This window comes from Echiichthys vipera (genome assembly GCF_963691815.1).
Source record: "Echiichthys vipera genome assembly, chromosome: 5".
Lineage (NCBI taxonomy): Eukaryota > Metazoa > Chordata > Actinopteri > Perciformes > Trachinidae > Echiichthys > Echiichthys vipera.
Window position 1 is genome coordinate 9,655,617 of NC_139830.1, and position 25,603 is coordinate 9,681,219.

Sequence of the window (25,603 nt, forward strand, 5' to 3'; positions counted from 1 at the left end):
AGTTGCATGGGAAATGTAGGATCCAGTGTTTCTGAAGCTTGGCACATACTTGGGAGAAGAAGTCATTTTATCCCACCCTCTACTGCATCGATTTTGACAGTTCTTGTTTGAATCTGTCTCTAGTGAGTCAATGTGATGAAACTGCAGTATTAAATTGCTGGAGTTCTCCTATAAAAAGTTGAATAGGATTATTTCTTGTCCAGTTTATAAGAACTACTGCTAATAACTTGTGTATATGTAAAATGTGTATATGTAAACAGTCCTCACATATTACATTTTAGTGTTTTATGAGTTTTAGTCTTTTCTGATTGACACTGCTAAGTACATATTAGTGATACAAGTATATGCATTTCATTTGCAGTATGTGTATTTTTAAGACACCATTGTGTTACTTGTTTTAATTTATGTTTTTAATAATGTGCTAGCACTACAAGAAAAAAAACTATGGAAATAAATCAATTGGAGATGCAATTATGCATACAGCATGTCAGCAGGATAAGGCAGCATGTACCGTGTACGTAGCCTGATTTTTGCTGAGACTGCAGGGTAACAGCTGAGAAGACTAAGATGTATCTGCATTTTTGAACTTGGGTTATTCACATCAAGTTTATTTTTGGGTGGATAGTAAGAGTGCACTGCTTAATAAAAGTGATTTTAGTGACTGATATAAACTGGAGTTTTAAAGGTGTGGGGGGGGTCAAACATGTCTATGTAAAGTCTGGAGCATGGTGTGAAAATGGTGCAGTTGATAAAAACACACAACTAGCATTCAGACATGTTTTCATATAAACTGGATTGGTTGTCGTCATCTCTGGAATGCTAACTAATATAACATGGGTATATGCTGTCACTTCCCACAAGGAAGTAACTCATTTAGCAACAAGTTTATTGCTCCAAGGCACTTTGGTAGTGATGGTGGGTACTGAGCAGAGATTCATGGAAGAAAATGTTTTACCCAATAGTTTTATTTTTTATCCTAATATTGTCTTTCCTTCTCTTCTGTATGACATTTAGCTTTGTGCTGAGAGGAATAAGTTTTACTTCGACTAACAGATTCTTAGTATACACTATATCTTAATTTAATTAAGGGTCTCACTTTGTGCTGAGAGGAACAATTTTGCTTGAATCATTTTGTTATATTGGGAGAAGTCACACTATTCAAACTACCTTTTGCTTTGTGAAACAGACCTGTATTAGAATTTCTTTGGTCGAGCCCACATCTTTTGGCTAGCCTGTTTTATGTATAAAATATCTTTATTATCGTAACCAGAAACCCGCTCTGGTCAGAAAGGATTCTACAGCCTTGAACCCCTGTCTCCACTGCGCAGTGAATAAAGCTCATCTGAACCCTTCTAAATCTTAGTGACAGGAATCAATCAATCAATCAATACCACAGTATTTTAGTTACTGGCCATGCTGTCAGGTACTAAGGATCTAGTGGAGAATAAAATATTAAATGGCAGATATATTTGTTACAAAGTTTTACATGTGTGTCCTGTAATGCCATGTTGGTAAATATGATAAACCTTAATATTATCTACTGGACTCCCTGAGGTGTTATGTATGACAGAGCTGTCTTTTGTTATCTTAAGACAATATTTGACCTTGCTAATGTAATCCAGGATGTCATCCACAGTGGGCAGTGGGTCTTGTTTGTGATTCATGACATTACCTTTGCAGATTAAACTTAAGGTGTTTTGAAAGTCTGAGGCCTTGCTCGGTGATTGTTGCTTTGTCACCATGAGTGACGTGCGTCATTTGTAAAGCTTGAAATAGCTCAGATGCTACCCTTGAAGGCCTTGTGTGTGATAATGGCATAGCAACCAGTGGTAAGCAAATGTGTGTGTGTCTATATGTGGCCCTGAGGCGGCAGGCTGGACCACTCCCGGCTTCAATGATGGCAGGGTCGTCTCTGTGGCAACAGCCCTGTCTGACGAGATGGAAGGATTGTATGGGAGGGGTCAGTCAATATCTCTCCACCCCAATCCTTTATCCCATCACCGTCCACAAGCAGAGTCCTTTAGTATAAAAATAGCTTTCCCGACTCTACCTCCAAGCCTTTGTCTTTGCTTCAGAGCACATAAGTGTGTGCATGTCAGTGTCAGAAAAGTTCATACAGAATGAACATGGACTTCATTAAGACAGCATCATCCAGCCAGTCGCTGTGGTTCCTAATCAGATCGGCTGTTTGAATAAAGGTTAAACAATGGTTCCTTTGAGGACAGAGAAAGAGAGAACACATGGGGTTATTCTTGGGAGTGTTACCAACAGTGAACACCCCCTCAGCGACAGCACATCTGACCATGTTGGCTTCCGCACCACAGTATCTCACGCTCACTGATGATGAGGTCATGTGGAGATAGATCATAATTGTGTGACGACTGAGCTGGCGTTGTGTAGTTATGTAATTATAAACAATGAGGAATGGGGCTTGATGATGAAATAAGAGGAAAATTCAAACGGCACAGGGATGAGCCTCAAATTCTAAATCTAAACAGTAAAAACATTGTTTTTTGTGAATTTTGTCTCTTAACTTTAATTGTAAAAATACGACTAAAAAGACTAAATACCTTTAAAATATTTATATTGGTGAAAGGGCTTCTCTCAAATGACTCGTTGACATTTCTGTCCCTGGACAGGGGTGTCAGCAGTGCAGCGATATGTATACCCTACACTACTGGATGTGGACTAGATGTGGGGAGATCAGCAGAACCTGATCTCTCTGTGTTGTGACATCATTTTTCTGAACAGAGCAGCTGTGCATTTGAGGAGCTCAGGGTCATGGATGTGACGATTCATTGATGCACTGCATAATAGCTCCAGCTCCAGTTTAGATGGAGACACACAAAGACTTTTTTCGTATTTTTGGGAGGTAGCCAATAGATATATACTGTTATGATTATCAGTTTATAAATACTGATCAAATTCTGACGAATCTGAATTAAACATCAGTTTTAAACACAGTCATATGGCTTACCGGATGTACAGTGGGATAATGCCGGGCCGGGCTTACTCCTCCTCTTTAGCTATCTCCACTATCAGGCTTTGATGCTGCCCAAAACAATTGTGGTTGGTTTAAAGATTGAAAAAACAAAGACTACAAACACAGTGACTGGGTTCTTGTTAGTCTAGAATCCTATATTCATATGTTTCTATAATGATACTAAAACAGTAATCATTTAAGATCTGTCCCTGTTTATTGTCCCTTTAAAAAGACAATTCACAGTCTCCTTAAAGTTGCCCTCTGCAACTGCTAGCTGTAACTCCTGTTGAAGAGTTCCAACTGACTGTTTTTGTGTTTAACTACTGGCATTGTCAGTTAAACTAGCTCTCTTAAAAAGTTGAAAGCTAATGTAGGCTGGTTAAATAGAAGATTCAATTAAATTAAGAGTATTATTTAGTGATGTATCCAGTTGTTTTTTTACTTTGATAACCCTACATTTTGTCAGTTTCGGGGCTTTATAGTTGTGTGTCAGTTGTACTTGGTAAACAACCACTGGTGTTACTTCAGATACGTTTGGGGATGCACCAATCGTTTTGCCTCTTTGGGTTTCACCTGATACAGATCAGATGCTTTTTTCCCCTCACTGCATGTGACTGCTTGAGATAATTATTCTGTGTCAGGTAACATAAAGTAGAAGCTAGTTAACTATTTTTGTAATGATACTAGTCCACTGTATCAAATGAGTGAGTGAAGAGTAACTACTGAGTTTTCTGATTGTATGCATGCAACCAAAGCATGCTCAAATGTTGTTGGTAAATACTACTCGGACTACAAACAGAACTCAGACCTCTTCCACTCCCCAAATCTTCGTCCCGGTGCTGCATATTCGACATTCCTGCGCAGAATCTGTTTATCAGTGTTGGTGCAGATACCGACATCTATTAGTGCACCCTATACATAATCTTGAGACTCAGTAAATATGAAAAGAGTGGGAGACAGAGAGTGTCTTACCATAATTTTTTATATAATCTTTGCGTGAGTTATCACAAGACGAATATTCATACATATATAAATTATAACAGTTACTGTATATTTACAAACACTGAAGTTCATCTGTATTGAAACTCATCACTTTATCCCGAGTATGTAAACACTACAAACAGGGTCATTTTCCAAGTGCAATAATTTGATTTATTTAACTATTCCCATATTTCACTTTCCTTTTCATGTCTAAGATTTAAAGGTAAAAACAAGATTTACACATAAATAGAAGAGGATCATTTAGGAAGAAACTATACATTCTGCAGGTGGAGGTGGGAATACTCACTCACTTTATTCACATCAGTGGAGGTCTTTTGTCCTTCAAGCCTCAACCATTTGGTCAGGTTAATAGAGATAATCCCAAACTCCATTTTCACCACCTCTCTCTTCCTCTCTTCTCTCTATCGCTCTGCTTTGTTTAGTAATTATAAGTGTGTGTGTGTGTGTGTTTGAGGTTTGTTGAAAAAGAAACCTCGGCCTATTTTCATTCAGCTTGCTGCAGCAGAAACAGGAAATGTTAGGCTTTTTTAAATGAGTGCTTTAATGTCAGCACGTGTCGTACTTTGTTCTTTTATTCATGGAACATGTGACAGCCACTCAGAAGGCCATCTGTGTTTCACTTTATCATTTTTTGGGTTGACCTGATATTGAACAGGATATCTATCCCTCGCGGTGTTGCTAGTTTTCTTGCGGTTGAACACGTTATGTCATTCATCGTCACTGTCATCGTCCTGTCTTCCCCTCTCCCTCCCTGGGCTGCTTTTATGTTTTAGTCAATGCTGGCTGTCTGCAAAGTGTCTGTTCTGTCCTCAGTGGGATGTCGAGTGCTGCTAGTGTGTTTTCTGCATAACATTACGTGTACTCTGGCATCCTACTGAGCCGCTTTCTGTTGTGCACTTGCTGTCCCATGTTTGCATCTGTTTAACCTTATTCTTATCTGTTGCCTGAGACCCTGTTAATCAATCATGTAAGCCTGTACTACAACACCATCTGTGTTTGTACTTTGAGTATATAAAAATTGACCTATTTAATGTTACCGTATGCTTGTTTTGTCATACTGTTAAGCACCTGGAGATTCCCTTGTATTTTAATTGTGTATATATGTATAAATAAATAACATTTTTACTATTATTTTTACTACTACTTCCACAATGACTACCACCTCCTTCTCATTCAAAAACATGTTCTCCTTATAGATTAATTGCTGTGCTTACTTTTTTCTATTAAAGTAAATTGATCATTCTGATTGTCTTTTTTCTTCTGTTTTTCAACATATCATATCATGCAAGAAAAATATTTATCATTTCTCATACATAAACAGTATGTTTTGTATAGTGCATACTGTATATGCGTGTCTCTGCATTCCGTGAATGCATCTCTGCTCTCTGTCTCCCCACCGTGGCCTTGAGTGCTCACATTATCCAACACACTCAGTTCAACAATAAACAAACAGCCATCAAGTCACATGGTCCCCCATTTTCCTCTCTGATCAGATAGTAGAGATCAATCTATGGGGGTTTATTCAACACAAGTAGGAAAACGGTAAGAGTATAATCCATAGTGTGTTACAAAGAAAGGAACGCCCTCAGCAGAATGGGCTGAGTCAAAATCACCACAGCATCCAAACCCACGAAGCAGTGTAGAGGATTAATCCAGATTATCTTCCGGTGCTATTCTTAGAAACTAATGAAAAATCTATGGGCCAGATTAGCGTTCATGGAATGCTAAAACAGAAGCTAATGCAGAAATCACATGACGGCTGTTTTGCTGACTAATAATTAATTACTACTCTCTGTTAAGGCATGACACATAATGACATTTGAGTTGGAACCTCTGGTCTTTTCATCTTTTCTTCAAACAAACTGTAAAACAAAGCAACCCAGAGTCTTTTGGAATCCTTCCTATAAAGGGCAGATTGATCATAGCATACATTCAGTGTAAATGTTGCATTCTGTTTCTGCCTCATGCCAGTGGAAACACCTTTTTCATGATTGTTTGACCTTAAGAAGTATTTTACCATATCTGAACTCAGCTGTGGTCTGGTCAGCAGGGGGCGTCAGTGAGAGGGAACATCTGTGACTCAGTGGTTGACTCTTCTCTCGTGGAGCTGTCCATTCAGCACCACTGTAGCTCAGCACAGAGTGCACTAAACTACAACCACACAGAGCAAGACAGATTAGTGTACAAAAAAATCAGTTAGGGCAGGCTTCAGAGGCCTGTTGCATAAAAGCCATCCATCAGTAATCAGGCATGGTGTCATATACAAATATCTGCTTCCTGATGGAGGGGGTTAGTTTGGCTAATCAAAGTGCAAGGCAGGCTCTACATGTTAAAACTAAGGTAAACAACTTCTGATTGAATTATGTGGCATAACAGAAGGTCTACTCTAATGTGTCAGGATGAGAAGAAAATAAGTAATTTAGGTTAACAAATCTTTTTTCCAATAATTACTTTCAGCAGTACTTTTCTTTAGATACAGAAGTAATGAAATGTCACAACCCTGTGCCTGCTTTGATGCATTCCTTTTATGAATAAATATGGATGGAAATGATCAATGATGCATCGGTCACATTCGTAGGGAAAGCTGGGTCAAGATGAACTGCTTGTCCATTACAGAGTGAGATTCTCAGCAGGCTGCCTCAACTCTGCAGCCTTCCTGGATGTTCCCAGAAATCAAATACCAATAATGTCTAATTTGATCTATACCAACATTAATAAGGTGCCCCATGGATGCAGGTATTTTTTTCTTTTGTTTTTCCATGAAATTGTTAGCAATCTATGACTAGGTGGGCACCAGATGGACTCTGTGTGAGATGACTTATCCTCTTGCTTGACTGAAGTCCAGGCTACAGAACTCACTGCTTACCTGGGAAGGGATTAGATCGCTCTCATATCTTTGCCTCTTTTCCTATCCTCACCTTTTCTCTCCCTGCAGTCCCATCGCATTCGCAGTAGCCCATGGAGAGAGAGACAATGACGGCTAACAACAGAGAGTGTGTGTCCTGCTATGTGCTCTTGCCTGCCCTATGGCGCAGAAATGAAAGATCCATTCACTGATCCTCTTCCCATGGAAGCAATCATAATATGGTCGGAGGTGCTTTTTAAAAATCAGCAGCTACCATCTATTGAATGCTAGTATAGAATGTTTTATGGAGCCCTCGACAGACCAAGTTACAGTTTTGCAAATTTGCAATGAAAACACACACACACACACACAAATTCTCTGGAAAATGCATGTAGAACAGATAACGTCATAAGAGCATATCACTGTACACATCACAGAAGTTAGGTGTCGACTCACTGATCTGAGTTCTAAAGGACATCCTGAACCTGACGTGGGGCCCACGTTCTGTGATGGGAACATGTGTCCTCCCAGACTAAGATCCCAAGTGCAACTGCATCATGTGCATGCCATTATCTTTTTTTGGTTCAGTAAGTCATGAACTTACTCTCTCTTGGCACCATCTGCATTGGAAAAAAGTAGCAGAGTGAGTGAAGGAAGCCCAGTGACTAAATAAGAATAAAAAACGTAATATTGTAGTTATGTTTTACTCATCACAAAGCAATTACAATCAAACAACAAATAGCATAGCAAGTATAGGAATCAATGAGCAACAGATAACAACAGTTAAATCATTTTAAATCGATCCATAAACAACATTCCGTATTTCCTCAAATAGTGTCCAGGGCTGTTATTTACTTCAACTACAAAATGTAACAGGTCTTTATTTCTTATTCCCTCTGTTTGATAAGTAGAATTATAAACACATTTTTCCCCGGCTGTTATTTGTTTGTTCCGACTACGTTCCCAGCCATTATTCGAGACGAAATTGAAGAAATAAGGTAACAGAAATATCTGTATCATCGCTGTATTTGTGTGTGAGCAGACCAACCAGAATGTCAGTTCTGATGGTTTGCGTTAGCTGTAGTATTAGCCACCCCTAATGAGGTGTGATTTGTAATTTGCAGGGCCTTAGGAAGATTAAGCAGGAAGAATGTGCTGCAACCTGACCCAGTGCCTGTGGTCAAGTCGGCCATTGTTTTTGATGACAGCTTCTATTGAAAAGATCTGTTGCTCTCTGACCCCTGTGGATATGGAAGAGATTAACTAACCGCTACAGTCAGTCAGTGGAGTGCAATAGTGTGAAGGTTAATCCATTAGAAATATAGTTGAGATGAGTTTACACGGTGTTTGATTTTTGTTCTCATTGTTTTTCATTTTGTGAAATCAGAGAGCTGACAGTCTTAAATGTAATGCAGGTTTGGCCAGACGTTCTGGAGCGTAAACTTCTTCTAACCAATGACTGAGCAGGCAGATTCAGTACTTCTCATTTTTTTATAAAACGGGGTGGACCAGGTTTTTTTCTAAGATAACCTGTAACCCCGCTAAATATTGTAGTTAGAAGAGAAATAAGGCAAGGTTTCTGCTGTTGGTAAACTAGTTAGCTGGGCATGCTAACATAGGCAGCTTACATTAGAACAGAAAAGCACACAGATCAATCCCTTACCTACACTTTTGCTCTTATGTTTTTGGATTTAGAAAAACAGAAAAAATCCTAACTCTTGACATACATACCTGTAGTATGACTTAATCCAGAGCTCGACATTCAATTAGACAAATGAGGCGATTAACAGTTAGATTCAAACTCAGGTTATTGCAGTTATAGAACATTCAGTAGCCTACTAAGCAAGCTGAGTCACCATGATGTCCGATTGATTCATCATGTATGCAGAACATGTACACAGCTAACAGCTATGAACACGGGGAGTACCTCACCACACTCAATGCATTAAGAGATTAACAGGGTTAGCTGCTGACACTGATCAGCACTGGAGTCCAACACAAGAGGAAAGAATTGCAGCAGGGTCTCCCCCCACTTAATACCCTTCTCATACATGGTTTAGAGGTGGGGGGCAGGGGGTCATTACACAGGGGATGTTATGACTAGAGGCCACTGTTCTGCTCTAGTCATCCACACTGGACCAGCTAGGCTTATCTTGGAGAGAAATAGAGAAAGAGAGCCATCTAGGGAAGAGGACAGAGAGAACAGGAGGGAGAGAGGGGGAGGGTAGACATCCTGCGCCTGCTCACTGTGAGCACAGCAAGTGCAGCTTTCATCCGCAGCGGAGACTGAGGGAGAGATAGAGAGAGTTTGAGCGAGCAAACAAACGCTGTGAGGGAACAGTGTGAGAGCTTGGTAGAAAAGACACAGAAAGGAACAGCAACCGGCCATGTTGGCATTTATTTGCAATTGCTAGTCCTCTCTGCTTCTGCGGCATGCTGCAGTTTGCGTTGTGAATATTGTGGTGCAGGTCACCTCCTTCTCTTTTGGGAAAACTGAAGAACCTCAGGGAGGTGTGAATTTCTGGCACAAGTGCTCAGCACTGCGGCATCACGATACAAGCGAAGGAATGTAGCAGAAAGGTGGGCAAAGCTGAGGATCATCCTTCAAGTCTTTGGTCCCCAACCATCCATCTGTCTCTGCATCCACTCGTCCCCCTTCTTCCCTCCGTGCATCTCTCCTGCTTTGTGTATGGGAGGTGAGGCTTTGGCAGGCTGTCGGTCAGCATGCGGCGGTGTGAACGGGCAGCCCAGTGCCCAAAACACGCTATGGACGTCAGACACTCCTCGCTGTACTAATGAAAGGCTTCAAGCTCGCCTGGTAAGGCTGAACAGAGAGCAGAGATGTTCTCTTTGTGTGTGGTTGTGTATTCCCAGTGTAACCAGTTTTTCTGTATAGCTTTAAGGCTGTTGTGTATGCAAAGCACAACCCATCCAGGTGTTAGATGTCTGTGACCATTTTCTGGTATTATGTGGCTGTATTGACATATGTCACTCTAAGACTACATTATCTCTTGACATGGCTGGATCCATTGTCAAATAAATATTTTTAAAAAGAGAGCACATTAAATATATTTATGTTTATCTGTCCATCTTCACTCATGCATTTCTATATGGTTATGTAAATCTCCAGAAAATGTACCAGTATGTAATAAGGGCAAGATCAGGACATCACTAAGCTGTGACCAGTGTGTGTATCCAGTGCAGCCAGTGTGGGCTAGTGTGTTTTTTTTCACTGTGACTGTGGCGACCTCGCTCTGCTCCCCTCTGGCGGGCTCAGTGTGAGCGGAGCAGCTGAGGAGAAGCACTCACGTGGCTGCCTGGAAAAGAGCAGGCACATGCTCCCTCTGTCTCTCCCAGCTTTTCTCTCTCACCATCTTCCTCGCTTGTTTTCCTGTTCCCTTGTTACCTCACGAGGACAAACAGATCCACATCCAGGTGGCCCTGCTCTCACTTTCTTTTTGAACCTGTTTTGCCACGATGTGTATGCACTTTTCCATCGTCCCTCCGTCAATCCTCTCCTCCCCTTGTGTTTTTATTTATGCTCCTCCTCCTCCTCCTCTTGCTTTATATTTTTAGAGACGAATTACAGAGCACTGCAGAAAAAAAACAAAACAGAGGGAGCAGTTTCGGCAACGTGCGTCCCGCTTCCTTCCTTCTCACTTTTATGAAGACCTTTTCTATTCCCTTCAGGACCCCGTTCTTTTCCCTAATGTCTCTGTCTCACTTTCATTCTCTCTATATTTGTCTGCGTCCTCTCATTTAAATCCATCTCTTCTCTTCTCTGCTCTTTACTTAGCTTTTTATACCTCTCAAATCTATCACTTTCAGTCTATCACACGTTTTAGCTGTGGACTATAGCTTTGAACATATCCTCTCAGGGTTTCAATAGATTAATCAGATTGAGTGCATACTAAATGTGTGTGTCAGCCAATGTGTCTTCCTGTTTGTTTGTTTGTGTGTGTATGTGTCTCAGGCGTCCAGGTCCTTTTTATTATTCTCTAGCATAGAAACACTATTAAATCCGAGTCACCTAATCTGTTTTCAGCACCAGGCACAGACACAGGTTACTTTACCACTGAACAGCCATCTGTTAGCATCCCATATGCATGGAGATGACCTCTCTAGCTGGGTATGGTTTGCCATGTTGTGATGTTGTATAACTCGACATACATATGCATTTGTACTGTATTCAACAGGATGCATCTCCATCCTCTCCGACTGATACTGTTTTTGCCTTTAAATTCAGAATGTGTTTGTAAGAAGGAGTTTTGGCATGGGAAATGGTCCAAATACTTTAAGCTGTGCTTCAATCCACTTTGAAAGAAAAAAATCAATCAAGGAACAAGTGATAATGATAAGGTATCAGTTCCCCTTGTAGATCCATCAATGAGCTGAAATCGTATCCCTGTTGTTAGTGTCTCGCAGAGCTGCATTCTGTTCTCCCAGGGAAAATCTGCTACATAGGCAAAATGCCGTGACCTAGAGGTCATTCCATCAGTCAATACCTCAATCAGTGCATTGGGTTGTTCTGTGCTATTAAGCTGTAGCTGCCAATGGTCATAGCAACTTATTTGACTGCACTGGATGCAAACATTTATTAGATTAGCTCTCTCCAGACTTGGTTGAACTGATTGTAAAAGAAATATTGATGTCGGTAATAATAGTTTAAGTTGATGTCAGGAGAAGCCAGTTTCAACAAGTTTTCAGATTGGAAACTATTATTTTTGCAGCAATACTTACTTGTCAGAAGACAACATTCACAGGCTTAAGACAAGGCAGAGATAAGAAGAGAGGGAGAGACCATGTGTGTGTACATGCATGTGTGTGAATGTGAGATTGCTCAGGATTTGGCAGTGGCCCCAGTGTGGGGATGTTTGCTGTTGATTCGACATTTGGTGTGACTTAAATCTGCACACAAACACACATGCACCCAGTCACAGATGTGCACACACAGCCAACAGCAGCAGCTGTAGCAACAGTAAGGCACTGACAGCAGGCTTGAGCTGGAGCTTACTCTCTGCACGTGGCACCATGGACAAGCCTGTTGTTGCTGCAGGACAGTTGGACAGACTTGAGTGCGGACGGGCATACAAACGTGTGTTTGTGTGTGTGTGTGTGTGTGTGTGTGTGTGTGTGTGTGTGTGTGTGTGTGTGTGTGTGTGTGTGTGTGTGTGTGTGTGTGTGTGTGTGTGTGTGTGTGTGTGTGTGTGTGTGTGTGTGTGTGTGTGTGTGTGTGTGTGTGTGTGTGTGTGTGTGTGTGTGTGTGTCCTAAACCTGTCTGGTCAATTGTTCAGCTCCTTTATCTTATTGATCGTTGCCAATCAGAGCATGCGACTGCAGTCTTCACGCCGAGGTCACAGATCAGTGGAGCAAAGGAGAAGAACTCTAAAGAGAAATTTTCCATCCGATTTCTGCTTTTAAATTCCTTTGAGACTGCAGCATTTAGCTCTTGCATGCTGTCATGCAGACAAACGGAGCATCAAAGACTTTTGGAAACTTGGTGCATCCACCAACATATGCAGGGATGCTTCAAATCCTCATATACCCACATGCAAACCAAACCCCCAGGCGTGTACTACCCAGTGCTGAGCCACTAATGTCTCTCTGGGCTATTTTAAACTGGCTTGAAAATTGTAGCAGCCCGGCCCCTGCATCAAGAGGATTCATTTCAACATGTGAAGCATTAGAGAGGGAGGAAAGGCCTTCTGCATTAAGTGTAGGTGAACTGCTTCTCGATCGGCTGGTCATCAGAAGCCCCTTCCCTTCAGCAAAAACCCCTTTGAAAACAAAATCATGAAATGTCCACAGCTGTCAGGAATGGACTGGGAGGCTTGGAACCAACTGCAGCCTTGCAGATAAAGCACTGCACCATCAGACTGGGCCACAGTGGACTTCCAAGTTCACAGCAGGGGCTCTGCAGTGAAGAGAAACTGCAGAATTGTTTCCCTCCTGGTCACAGCTTATTAAGTCGCTTTCTCGCTCGTCCCCTCTCACATTTTTCCTTTTTTTATTACAGCATCCTTCCCACAAGCCATTTGTCATTGCTGATTATGCTCTATATTGTTCCCCACCACACTCTTCTGCCTCCTTTCATTATAACCAACTTTTTTATAACGTTGGGCTGTAAGGGGATATGGTTTGCAGTGATTGATGTCATGGGGCTTGCGTAGCACTTAATGATGAAGGAATTGTGTCTAAAGTGGAATTAGGCATTAGCTAGGACTTGGAAGGCTAGTTGCATTTGCATTAATCTTACAATATTTAAGAAAAAATGGTGTGTACATATATTTTTTTAAATACAGGCAACTTGCAGGCAGACAGATGCAGATAACTTTTAAAACATCAGTCATGCGGCACTGTGGGGGGAATGTTCCCGTTTCCCTCAGCCTCATCATTAATGGACTGGAATCTGTGTTCAGGGACAGACAGTCATGTACCTCTTGACGATAGATGTCTGATGAAAAGGTTTCACATTAGCGATAAGCTTTTTGTCTTGTAATCGTGTATGTGTTTCTATGTACATAGAGGTCACATACTGGTAATTGTTTTTCATATAATTTATTAGTTATTTGTGTTTATTTGCTCTCTGGCTGTGGCACTTAAGGAATCCATCTACCTCATTATCAATTCATCTTTCATGATCAATCGATTAGTCAATTACTATTTTTGTCTATGACGAATATCATAGATGATATAATGTAAAAGAAAAGCATTTGTTAGAGACACAGCATGATAGTAGGTGCACAAATGGAGCTCATACAGGTATCAGAGGGTAAAAATGAGGCTCTTTATCAAAACAGAAACAGTTACGTATGTGTCAACACATAAGAACCGAGGTCCATAATTATCGGATGTTGAAGTGAAGCATATATATCCCTTTGAGAACTTGAGATCTATGTGGCATACATTCTGGTACACACAAGTAATATCAGCGGTGACAGAAATATTCTCCAGGGAAGGTGGATCTATCATTAATTTATGCATTTTAGACAAAGTATATAACGCAAACTTAAATTTAATTTTTTATTTTTTTGTTATGATACATCTTACAATTCCCTTTAGAATAAAGCACAGAAAAGGTTGTGTCTCTTCACATTTATATATTGGAAAGAAAACGAAAAAAACATGTATATCTTGGTGTAACAAGTGCTACAAAATTTGAGTTCGAAAAATAAAAATTCAGGGATTCTGCTCCTTACTTTACCTTGTTTCTCCACCTTGGCACTATGATCACATGTGCACACTCTTTCTCTCCACCCTCTCTCTGCCCACCCCTCTTTGTCACCCAGCCTGCTTCCTTCCGCCTGTATATCCCCTGCAGATGACTGTGGCTGTGTACCGTCCCACTGGGACAACATGTCCCACAGAAGCTTAATCTGGTTGCCAGTTTCCTGTCCCCTCCTGCCCCTATCTGACATCTCCACCGAGTCCTTGAATTACCTCACCGGGCCGAGTAGTGCTGTTGAATTTAAATCAGTGTGTTTAATTATAGCTGCTATTAAAACAGTTTCTTGGACCCAGAGGCACAGTAGGTCGTTGCTCCAATGAGAACCCAAAAATTGTTACAGGCCTTCCTATGTTAGGTTGCCACACATAGAGGATAATTAGGCAGTTTAATTAAGCCTGGGACTAACTGCTAAAGTTGTGCTCGTGGGATTGGATTTAAATAGTTTTAGGAAAGGTAATGACATACAGTGGTTTCACTCAGTATTTTCTTGTTTTTTCTTGTATTATACTGAACTAACAACACAAGAAGTGCCCTAACCTGATCTTTAAAACTATCGTTGTGCTATGAGTAAAAGGAGATATCAGCTGTCAGGGACCCATCCATTGCTCCTGTCACTCCAAACATGTTCACGGTAAAGTTCACTTCAACTCCAGGGCTTTGTAGCTAACTAATTGTGTGTGTTAATGCTTTATGAAGCAGCATTGCCCCCTAACACACACACACACACACACACGCACACACACACACACACACACACGCACACACACGCAGTCCTACGGCTCTTTTTCTCCCTAGTTGGAAACACTTCAAGTGGTGGTGCACATGAATGGCTTGACGGGCTGCCATGGCAACTGCACGGCCGAGACACAGTCAGGCTAACAGACATTTCCGACCGAGCCAGGCGTCGCCACATTGATGTTCCCATGACAACTCGGTAAACAGCACGCCTTCCTCTCATAAAGATGGAGAAATGTGTCAGAGTCTTTATTCGTGGTGTGTTTGGCTTATATCTACACCACACTGATTAGGAAAAAAATATAACCTACTCAAGCCTGTCGAGTCTGTCAGTCATCAGTGAGTATGATGAATGAATCAACAGCTTAATGCCCACGGCTGTGCATTACATACCATATCTCTGAGTTTGTGGTCAAGTTGACCATATGCGTGTCCCCTGGGTGCAACAACAAAGAGAACAGAGGTCCTCTAAGTAGGTCAGTTGTTGGTGTGAGGCTGGGCAGGCTTATCTGGGCACACAGTGGTCCAGCTCACTGGACCAGCTCCCTTTGTTCCACAGCATGGCTCCGCTTAGCGCTCCCACAGAGGCAGCCAGCATTGCTGCAGCCCCGGGGTCAAGTCTTTCCAGCATCACAGCTCCAGGCTCTGTTTGCTTCTTTATGGACATACACAGGTGATTACTGACTGTGAACATATGTATGTGTGGATGGATGACCATAGGATTACCCCCTTTGTTAGTAAAACAGTCTATGTGATAGTTTGATTTGTCATTAAGTAAATAGTACCGTACAGTAAATGTAATTTTTTAATGTGAAATGTTTCTTGACTACATGCCGGGGTATGGATGACAGTTATATTTACTTGTGACTTGTGTGGATGTTGATGTTAGAATTAGGACTCATCAAACTTCCGTATCAGCTTTTTTAAAACAACCAGGTAAAATATTGTGTGTGTTTGTGTGTGTGTGTGTGTGTGTGTGTGTGTGTGTGTGTGTGTGTGTGTGTGTGTGTGTGTGTGTGTGTGTGTGTGTGTGTGTGTGTGTGTGTGTGTGTGTGTGTGTGTGTGTGTGTGTGTGTGTGTGTGTGTGTGTGTGTGTGTGTGTGTGTGTGTGTGTGTGTGTGTGTGTGTGTGTGTGTGTGTGTGTGTGTGTAAAAAATGATTCTCAGATTTCTTTCCTCAACTTTCTAATCTATATAATTTGCAGCAGACATTTTGCCTTGTTTTACCAGGTAAAGCAGAGGTGTTACTACTACAATATGAGCGATTGCATAAAAAAACCCAAAGAGTGGGAAAAAAGTAATCAGATATGTGATGAGGAGACTATGAATAGAAACACGCATTCACGTTTTTTGGTGCTTGTTTTCTGGAAATGTGGTTAAACTTTGCGCTGCATTTGGATGGAAACCTGATAAGTGTGACAGTGAGACAGAAGGCCCAATACCAGCCCCCTTAAACTGAAGCAGCTAAATGGAATTCAGCCATCATTCATTTTATTATTAACTGTGTTGTGTTAATTTTTCAAATGTGCCAGGGCTAGCGCATATATATATGTAACCATCATAAACTAAACTAAAGTATGTTAAGTGGGTTTGTCAGATGTTTAAAACACCATTCCTGTGTGTATTTCGGAAATTATTCAGTTAATGCTGCAAATACAAAACTAATATAAGTAAAAATCTACTGAAGTAAGCACTTTACACTTATGACCAAAGTTGCACTTGGGGGATGCGTTAAAACACAATTTGATTGCCTCCGGGTCTGCACGACACACACTTTACCACAGAGGGTAATGATGCACAATGGATATTTCATATTTTCTTATACGTATCTGTATTTATTGGAACTTGCCACTGAATTGAAAAGCATTAGTCTCAAGGGACAGTGAAATCATATTTGTAATGGGGTTCTCACTGCAATTATTTGTTGGATATTGGCTGGATACAACAAGCATCTAAAGTCTTGAATTTAGAGAACACCATTTTGACACCTTAGAGTCCATGTGCCGCCACGTTTAAAATATTGCTTTGACTCATGCCGCATATATATGTTAAATATGTCAGTCTTGCGTTTCTGTAACATGTATTTAATTGCAAACCTAAATAGTTTATTTGCGTGTGACGACTTTGGGCTGCTTGTTAATTTCTTGTTTTTAAAGGAAACATGTTGATTTATGTCCGACTATGTGTGTCTGTGTAAAACCATGAAATGTGTTTACTTCAAACCCTGGTCGGGCTTATTGTGTGATTTAGAGGAGCTTCACATGTAAAGTGACCTGAATGCCGGTGATGTCAGCCCCTCCATTCATGAAACGCATGAATAATTGAGGAAGCAGCAGGCTCAGTGCACCAGCACCAAGTAGAGGTGGAATGCAAAGTGAAAGCCATCTCTTTCCTCATTTACTCTGTCTCTCTCCTCCACCACCACCCCCCTCTCTCGCTCTCTCTCTCCGTCCGTTCGCACATTCTCCCTCAATATTTTCCCGACTATTGTCGCTCTACAGCCGTGAAATACTGCAAACAAGGAGCAGAAATCGCGGGCAAAGAGCCTTGCTTGGATGCTAGCGGATGCTGTAGTCAGGCTGATGATCCAACGGCTGGGAGAGCAGAGGAAGAAAAAATGGTGAACGGAAAAGTGGATGCTAAAGAGAGAGAGCTCATCAGCCTCACTTAGACAAAGGAGGAGAGAGGGAACGATAGGAAGAGAAAAAAAAGACAGAGCCTGATCTCCAGAGGGAAGCCGGTGTTCTCTCTGTCTGCTTGGAAAATACGTTCCTTTTATCTCCCTCGGCTGCGTCGGCTTACTCCTCCTTTTTCCTCCCATCCTCCTGGCATGCTCCAGAACTCGTCCACCCTCCTCCCCTTAATCCCTCATCCCTCTCTCTTCTCTGCTTATGCCCCCTCCTCCACCGCCTCGTTTCTTCCACCTATGCATCATCCACCGCTCCTTCTGCATGAATGAAGCCATTTGAGAAGGGTTGATCGCTGCGGAGCGGCTCTCTACATGGCTACTACCAGGTTAGTGCTGGGAACAACAGCCTGCCTACCTGGCTGCATTCAGGCAGAGCCTGCTTAATGATTAGTTTCCCTGCTTGGCAAGATCAACATGTGCTATTTAGAAGGAGAGTCCACCTTGGACCACCAATGCCTCTTCTTTGGCAGGTGGTGTTAAGGGCGATGTAAGCTGGTTATTAGGAGATCAGAGCTGGCCAGGGAAGATCAGTGGCCCTAAGCCTGCTAAAGAAAATCTCCCTGCCTGCCTCTTCCATCTCTCTCTTTCGCACACTCTCTCTATCTCTCTCGCTCTCTTTCTACATGTATCAGTTCAGCTACCTTTCTTCTTTTCTACTGAGAGAGAAAGGAAAGTGCAGTGCACAGTTCTCAGGATGATCCGCTGGATGAACAGCTCATTACTTGGGGCTGCCTACGAGGACATGGTGGTGTTTGAGAGTGTGACGGTGGCCAACGAGGGCTGCCACTGCCTCGAGGGCTGCTACGGCGAGGTGTTGAGGGACTGTGTCTTTCAGCAAGGGTATGGCAGGCTCTGTGACGCATGGTCCAGGAGAGAGTGTGTGTGTGTGTGTGTGTGTGTGTGTGTGTGTGTGTGTGTGTGTGTGTGTGTGTGTGTGTGTGTGTGTGTGTGTGTGTGTGTGTGTGTGTGTGTGTGTGTGTGTGTGTGTGTGTGTGTGTGTGTGTGTGTGTGTGTGTGTGTGTGTGTGTGTGCGTGTGCGTGTGTGTGTGTTGGTGCCAGAAAGAATGGATGGGTGGGGTGCAATGGGTTTGATTATATAATATGTACAGTTCCTAGGTGTGTTTAATATGGAGGTGATTGAGTTTGTAGTATTTGGTAGATTAGGTGTGTGTTGATAAATGTATGTCTGCAGTATGTGAGCATAAATACTCTACACACATGCTTCTGTGTACTGTATATGCATTCCTTTGTGTGCATGCGCAGTGCTCGCTTGTGAGCGTGGTGTTCCTCATGGCCTTTTCAAACCAAGTGGAGCTGAAGGGCCACTGCCAGATGGGTATTTTCCAGGGTCAGCAAAACTGTGAAAACAAGTGGGGCCCTCAGAAAGGCCCGGAACTCTGTTCTATTGTGAAGCTGAATGATCGGACAGCTTGAGCCGGTTGGATTTAGAGCTTTACAGCTTATTTAAAGAATAGACTGTAACAAAGTGGTGCAAGCAGCATGCTTGTTTCCCTTTTTTTTTTTGTTTCATTCTGTATGTAAGAACTTGTAGGACATGTAGGAGCCCTGTCCAACCTTAAAGTGTTGTCTGTCTGTCTGTCTGTGTAGAGCTCCATGATGCAGATGAATTCTGTTTTCAAGCCTCTGGAACAGATCTCTCTTGCAAATTAACATGTTGTGCTGCACAAAATTTAAAATTTTAGTCTTTAATAATCAGGTACGATGTTAAAGGCTCACCAGGCAGGAAACGGCATGTGATTTTTGAGTCTACACATGTCTCATCTCCTCAGCTCTGACCCAAGCTCTTCCCTCCAGACAAGCACAACATCTGATCTGATGCACGCGCTTCATACACGCACCCAACATCCTCCATCCTTATTTAACTAACTTTACTCATATGTTCACCTGTATGAGTATGCTTACGTGCCACTCATTTCAATCGTCCTAATCAGGATTGCCATTGTTCAAATGTTAGAAGGGAATTTACTGTCATTCCGAGTCCAAGTTTAAACCAATGCCGAACTTTCTTCCATCTTTGAAAGGCAACGGCAATATTGATACACGTTTTATTGCGTTTGTTGTCAGACACTTTTAGATTCCCTTTTTGAGGAATCCGTCTTCTTCTTGCACTGAGCGCGGGTGTTTCCAACCGTGGAATCGCAATCTTTCCTGTTCGGTCACCCACTGCTGCAGACTGGGTTTCCACCGAAGAGACAAGAACATGCATCTGCTTTAGTAGAACAGCCAATTTCCGGGTCTCGCTCTCTCAGCTGCTCGGTTAAAATCTTCCGTCACGACATAGTTTCTTTGCAGGCTGAAAACAGAGCCTAGGAGAGATGCAGAGGTCTGATCTTCTCTCTCATCACTTCATTTACATTATTATGTTATTATTATTATGCTAAGGTTATTATGGAGGTTTTTTCCTAATACTGCCAAAAATAAGCTGCTCACTAAGCCTTTGACAATGCTAGATGCAGTAAGTTTGGATCAATAAGCTGCCCTATTGTTTTATTAAATTGTTACATTGGTTAACAAAAAGGATCTTCAGCTATATTGTTTTCTGTCAGTTTCATTTATTTGAAGTCACCGCTATATAACCCAAATCTTAAATAAGCAATATCAAGTTTTCTTCAATTATGTGTTTTTTTTTATTTTTCATTGAATTTGTTATTGCAGCCTTTTTTGACGCTGGAGAAACCTGAATTAATGTGGCCTAATTCAGTTCAGTAACATATGATGCATGTACCAATGTGCAACTACAGAAAACAGTATAATATATTAATGAATTATATAAATTTGACTTATGTATGGTACAGTATCAAAAAGGTCAGAAGTTGGCCACTTTGCCGCCCTGATGTATTTCCTGTTCTAACAGCAGAGCTGGTATAAAGTATATTTAGTCACACTCTGAATATTTAAACTACTCTTTCTGGTCACTGTTGCTATAGCAATATTCATTCTAAGCTGAGCTCAGCGTGAGCTTCATGTGGGCGGTGCCCTTAGAAATACATCTTTGTAATTGTTAAATTGTTTGTCAACAGTGACTCATTAAAGGTGAATGTGGAAATGCGGTGTTTTGATCCCTTAATCAGTAAAACTCAGTAGCTCATATGCTGAAAACAGCAGTTTTCATAAGTGTAGCACTCAAGCTTTGTTTCATCGCTATATTTGAGAGAATAGCGTGTTGTTGTTTTGTTGTTGTTACACCCTCGGGCAGGTGTTCCTTCGTGGCATCAAAAATAGTATGTCATACGTTTGAAGTTATAGAGCGGTGAACAGCTGTGTCTATTATTCTAGAGCTGAACAACTCATTTCATTCCCTGAGCATCACAGACCAGAGATAATGCTCCGGCAGGTACTCTCACTTTATTTCAAAAAACTGTTTTGTTTCATGAAGCCATTACTGACAAAGCATCTGTGATAAATGCTTTTGTCTGCTTCTCTGCAGGCTAGTGTCAGCTGCATGTTCACTCTATCCACACCACCACGCTGGTCCAAAAAGCAAACTGTTGTGCGAGTGACTGATATCAGGCCTAGTCATTCACATGCTGATGATGGATCTGTGTTCCCATTGTTTATGGCTGTGTATCTGGGAAGGTGAAGGGATCCGTAAATTCCACATCTGCTAAAAACAACGAGTGGGAGATCCTGTGCCGAGGAAATCCTGTCTCTTTCTGCATGGAGGGAAAGTATTGAGAGCCCCACACTAAACCTCAACCCCACCAAGTCTTGCACCTATATCTTCCCTGACCTGCAGTGTGTGAGGTAGGGAGAGTGAATGTGTGTGTGCTGACTGCGACATCATTACCAAAGCCAGGATACGACATGGAAAAAAGCACCACTGGCCCACTGTATGAAGATGCTATCCGTGTCTCTTTGAAACTGAGTAATGTGCTTGTTAAATGTTTCTGCGGTGCTCATACACCGTTTGCAGAAGAAGATTATGTGGTGGAAGATTCAGTTGTCTGTGTTATCTTCCAAGTGTTTCTATCCATGATGGCGTTATCACCAGATTATTGTTGGGTGGCTCGTTCAAATGCTCCTGGCATAGATAGGAGGTTGTAAAAGACCTTAAGCATTTACTGTGAGATCAGGCAAGCGCAATGTCAAATGCAAACTCAGTTGGAACTGTTGCTATTCTCTAAATAGATCATTTTCGGCTCATTTCTTAAAGCTGGAAACTATAATAGTTTAATAGATGTGTTACTGATACTTCCATCTGCTTTATTTGCTCACCCCCTATGGTTTGAGACACTAATGCTACTGAGAAATATTGATCCTCTTGTCAGGTTGTACTCTTCCCGGTAGACAATGCCAATTGCCAAGAACATAACCGATTATTTGGACCTAATCCTCACATCATGTGTAGTCTCCAAATCAAGTTCAGAGGCAGAGGCAGTTCATTTTAAATTGACCCGACTTGTGCAGGACCGTTGGATACCAATAAACTTACTTTTTTTTTTTAATACCCTAAGGGAATATTATCATAATCATCAAATTTGTACTATTATGATGAACCCATAGTGACCAAAATGTAGCTTCAAGTCGTGAGCTTTAGTGGTATCTTAAATTATGCAGTTATTACCCTTTTTTTCTTGTTATTCACACTGCAGTCCGTGTTGATGTTAACTCTGTCTGTTGACTGTCTGAGAAGAGTGTTGACAGGACTCATTATAGGAAGATCAAGCAATAATGCTGGGACAAAGTTGCATCTCTATGCTGGATTAAAAGAAACATATTGTCTTTCATCCCTCTCTCTCTACTGGTCACTGCTGAAAATTGTATGAGAAATACGCAGATTCAGTTTGGGTCTGTTTTGGACCCTATATGAACCTGTTACATCTTCAAAAAAACTGAAAATGTACCCCCAGTGTGTAGTTTCTAGTACTTATTTCATTTGACATGATCAAGAACAGCCAAAAAACTGCTCCCAGTAAACTGACTTTGAATAAGAAATTCAAGCAACTCTACCGCGTGTCAATAAGACACCAAAGCATATAACAAAAATGATCCTGGGAGAAGACATTTCATTAATGTGTTGCTCTGACCGAGGAGAAATGGTTCAGTGATAGCCAGATAGCTTCTGCCTGCCATTACCTGGCATGTAGAGGATAAGGCCACAATTCCCTCTCTTACATCATGCCGCACGTTGACCACTATCGGATGAAAGTTACTCACATTATAGCCATTTATACTGAGTGTGGAAGCAGCTAAGACAGAACGTGTGATTTTTGACCGTATGAAGACAGATTGTTATTGCCACATCCCCCTACAACACTTTTCACATCAGTACAGTCAAATTCAAATACATTATAATACTCTCACAATACAGCCCGTATTCAGAAACTGTGCCTTTTAAAACAATGCAACAGAATCTGAAAGGCTAATTACATCTGCTTAATAATTTCACAGGGAAACTTTTACCATGAGCCTCTGCCACGCACCAAGCACATGAAATGTATCACAGAGGGATATTGATGTTTTTACATACACCGTCAGTACTGCTTGTGTGTGTAACCCAGACAGTCTCCTGGCTCAGACAGATTATCATGCATTCTGAATATCAATGTACTCTGCTTTCTCCTATCATAGTGAGCCTTTGTAATCTGACTTCATACCCTGGTGGATGACATACACTACCTGATAAACCATAGATTTTTATATAATCGATGAATAAGGAAGAATAACCAATCGTGAGGCTTAAATTTTAATCTACAGCTCTGCACTATGGAGTCATCCGACATTCACCTGCCTCAGAGCTATGGCAGCAGTAGATGTGTACTTCAAATAATACATGTTGAACAATTAACATCCTTCAAAGAGAGATTTCCCTGAAAATATACTCATAATCAGGTCAGTAGGGACTGATCAGGAGTCAGTGCAGAGTACACAATGTACAGTACAGACAACACGCTGATCCACTGAACAGCAGACCATTTTAATCATATAAATTGATGTCAAAGGTACCATAATTCACCAGGCGTGCATTATCTTTCCCCAGGCAGTAAACAGATGTGAAGGCTCTTTGTTGCCGTTGCCTTTTAAAATCAACCATCTACTAGTACAGCAGACCTTGATAGTGAGACAGAACCTGTCGACGCCGCCTCTATGATTCAGTGCTCCAAGCTACACTAAAGTCCCGAATGTAACAGAAGATCAGTAATTCATGGACACCAACGGCGGCCATTGGCTAGCAGTGACATAATAGCAGTGCTTGCATAACGCCATGTCAAGTAGCCGGGGCTGGCGGACGCACTGCCACTCAGATCATTTACAGGGCCCTTTGTTTGCTTCTGTCATTGTGGGAGGAGAAGGCTTCTTGCTGAGCCACTGGGAGGGGGGTGTATAAGAAAAGAGAGTGTCTAGTGCTGGATCACAGAGGCCACCTGATAGCAATGTACGATTGAAGGAAGGAAAGGGACTACCTCTCTCAAGACAACAGCCCTTCCATTTGGCTGGAGAGCTGTTAGTTAAAACAATGGTGATTAATCATATGACCCACTAATGAAAGCACTTCTACTTGCCTTTTTGCCAAGTATTACAGTATAATCTGAGTGTTTGTGGCGACATTCCCTCCCTAGATGTAAATACGCTGCCATCTTAGTGACGCTGCTGAGAAACAGTTGGTCTGCCGGCCCAGATCAACAGTTATGCTTAGTTCACTTGTAATCTGAAATTGGGACCTCAACTTCAGGCTTGTAGTAAGGGCAGAAGTGTAATAGGAACATGTGTGTGTGTGTCTATGGGATTTAAGAGGGTAACATATAGGGGACAGACTGGAAGAACTTTAAAGTCAACATGCAACTGAGTTTGAGATGATAGAATCATGTTGCACTTCACACTCCACTTTAATAGCTAGAATAATGCTCTCCAGCTAGCATTTTATCTCTGGTCATTTAATCCTTGTTGTGTCTTCCAGAGCGGCTTTTCTGCAGCCATGGAAACACTTCTTGTCTTTCGGGGAAAAAAGATCCTTCATTTTCATGAGGCCTCATATTGTGCAGGGTTTGAAATAAACTGCTCAATAAATGCCAGGGTCGAGACTTTATTTAACAGATGTTTTTCCAGACACAGTACATATCTTAATCAAGTTACAGATGGGTTCAAAAACATATAGATTACCTTGTTGCGTTTGAAGTGTGGCATTAGTGAGACAATCCTCAGGTCATGTGTGTTGGTGTCTTACTACATTGTTTCCCTGGCTGCTGCTACGGCTGTTGTTGTTGTTTGCTTCCCGTATTAGCTGTCATTAGTCAGGCCGGCACACTGTGCTTCAAGCTTGTTAAACCTCAGATGACGTAAGCATGAGCAAACAATGTCTGTGCTGTCCACACTGATGTGTAAACTAATGACACTACCTTGCATGGTGTTTACATTGATATAGTCAAGGAGTATTTTTATGATTTCCATGATGCACTTTTGATTTTGAAGACTCGGTTGTATCTTAACATTGGTTGTAGGTAATAGTTCAGATTTTCTCATCCCTCTTTCTTTCTGTCTCTTCTCTTTTAGCACTGCCAGTAACTCAAACAAGAGCACGCCCGCCTGCTCACCAGTCCTGCGTAAACGCTCGCGCTCTCCCACACCACAGAGCCAGGAGGGTGAGAACATGGTGGAGAAGGGTTCAGACCACTCCTCTGACAAATCCCCCTCCACGCCCGAGCAGGTTGTCCAGAGAACGTACTCCTTGCAGTCAGCAAGAAGTGGGGGAAAGAACTCAAAGGTGAGTGACTAAGAGATGTTCCTTTTTACCTTTTTGACACATTTCCTTTATATCCATTTAATAGAAAAGAAGGGCAGCCTCGCCGTTTGAAGTGTGGTTCACTTTAAACAGAGTTTAAAACATATTTTGTATATTTAACTCTCAGCCCTTAAAGTACACTCAGCTCTGTCAAGAATGCTCAACAGTGCGTCCTTTTCACTGAATAGAGATACCTGGTAGAGAACACCCTTATGATATTTTGTGCCTCAGAAAGCTGCTCTTACTGTATACACATAGCTATTGTGAAAGGTTTCACTGTGAGACACAAAGAGACAATTTCACACACAAGGTTAGACTGGTCAGGATTAGGCTTCAGTCACTTCTATGAGACTATGAGTTATCTCTGACCAAAAACATAAA

At 41.7% G+C, this 25,603-nt stretch overlaps 1 protein-coding gene across 3 annotated transcripts in view; it reads left to right on the plus strand.

The window, feature by feature from the left end:
• The window catches only part of gramd1bb (GRAM domain containing 1Bb), a gene marked incomplete at its 5' end in the record, with an annotated part of 65,872 nt that overhangs the window by 19,376 nt on the left and 20,893 nt on the right, over positions 1-25,603 (plus strand). For all 3 annotated transcript variants that reach the window (XM_083913536.1, XM_083913534.1, XM_083913535.1), the window contains one exon: positions 24,994-25,204. In XM_083913536.1, the coding sequence (XP_083769662.1) occupies positions 24,994-25,204 (211 nt within the window). The remainder of the gene's footprint in view (positions 1-24,993; positions 25,205-25,603) is intronic.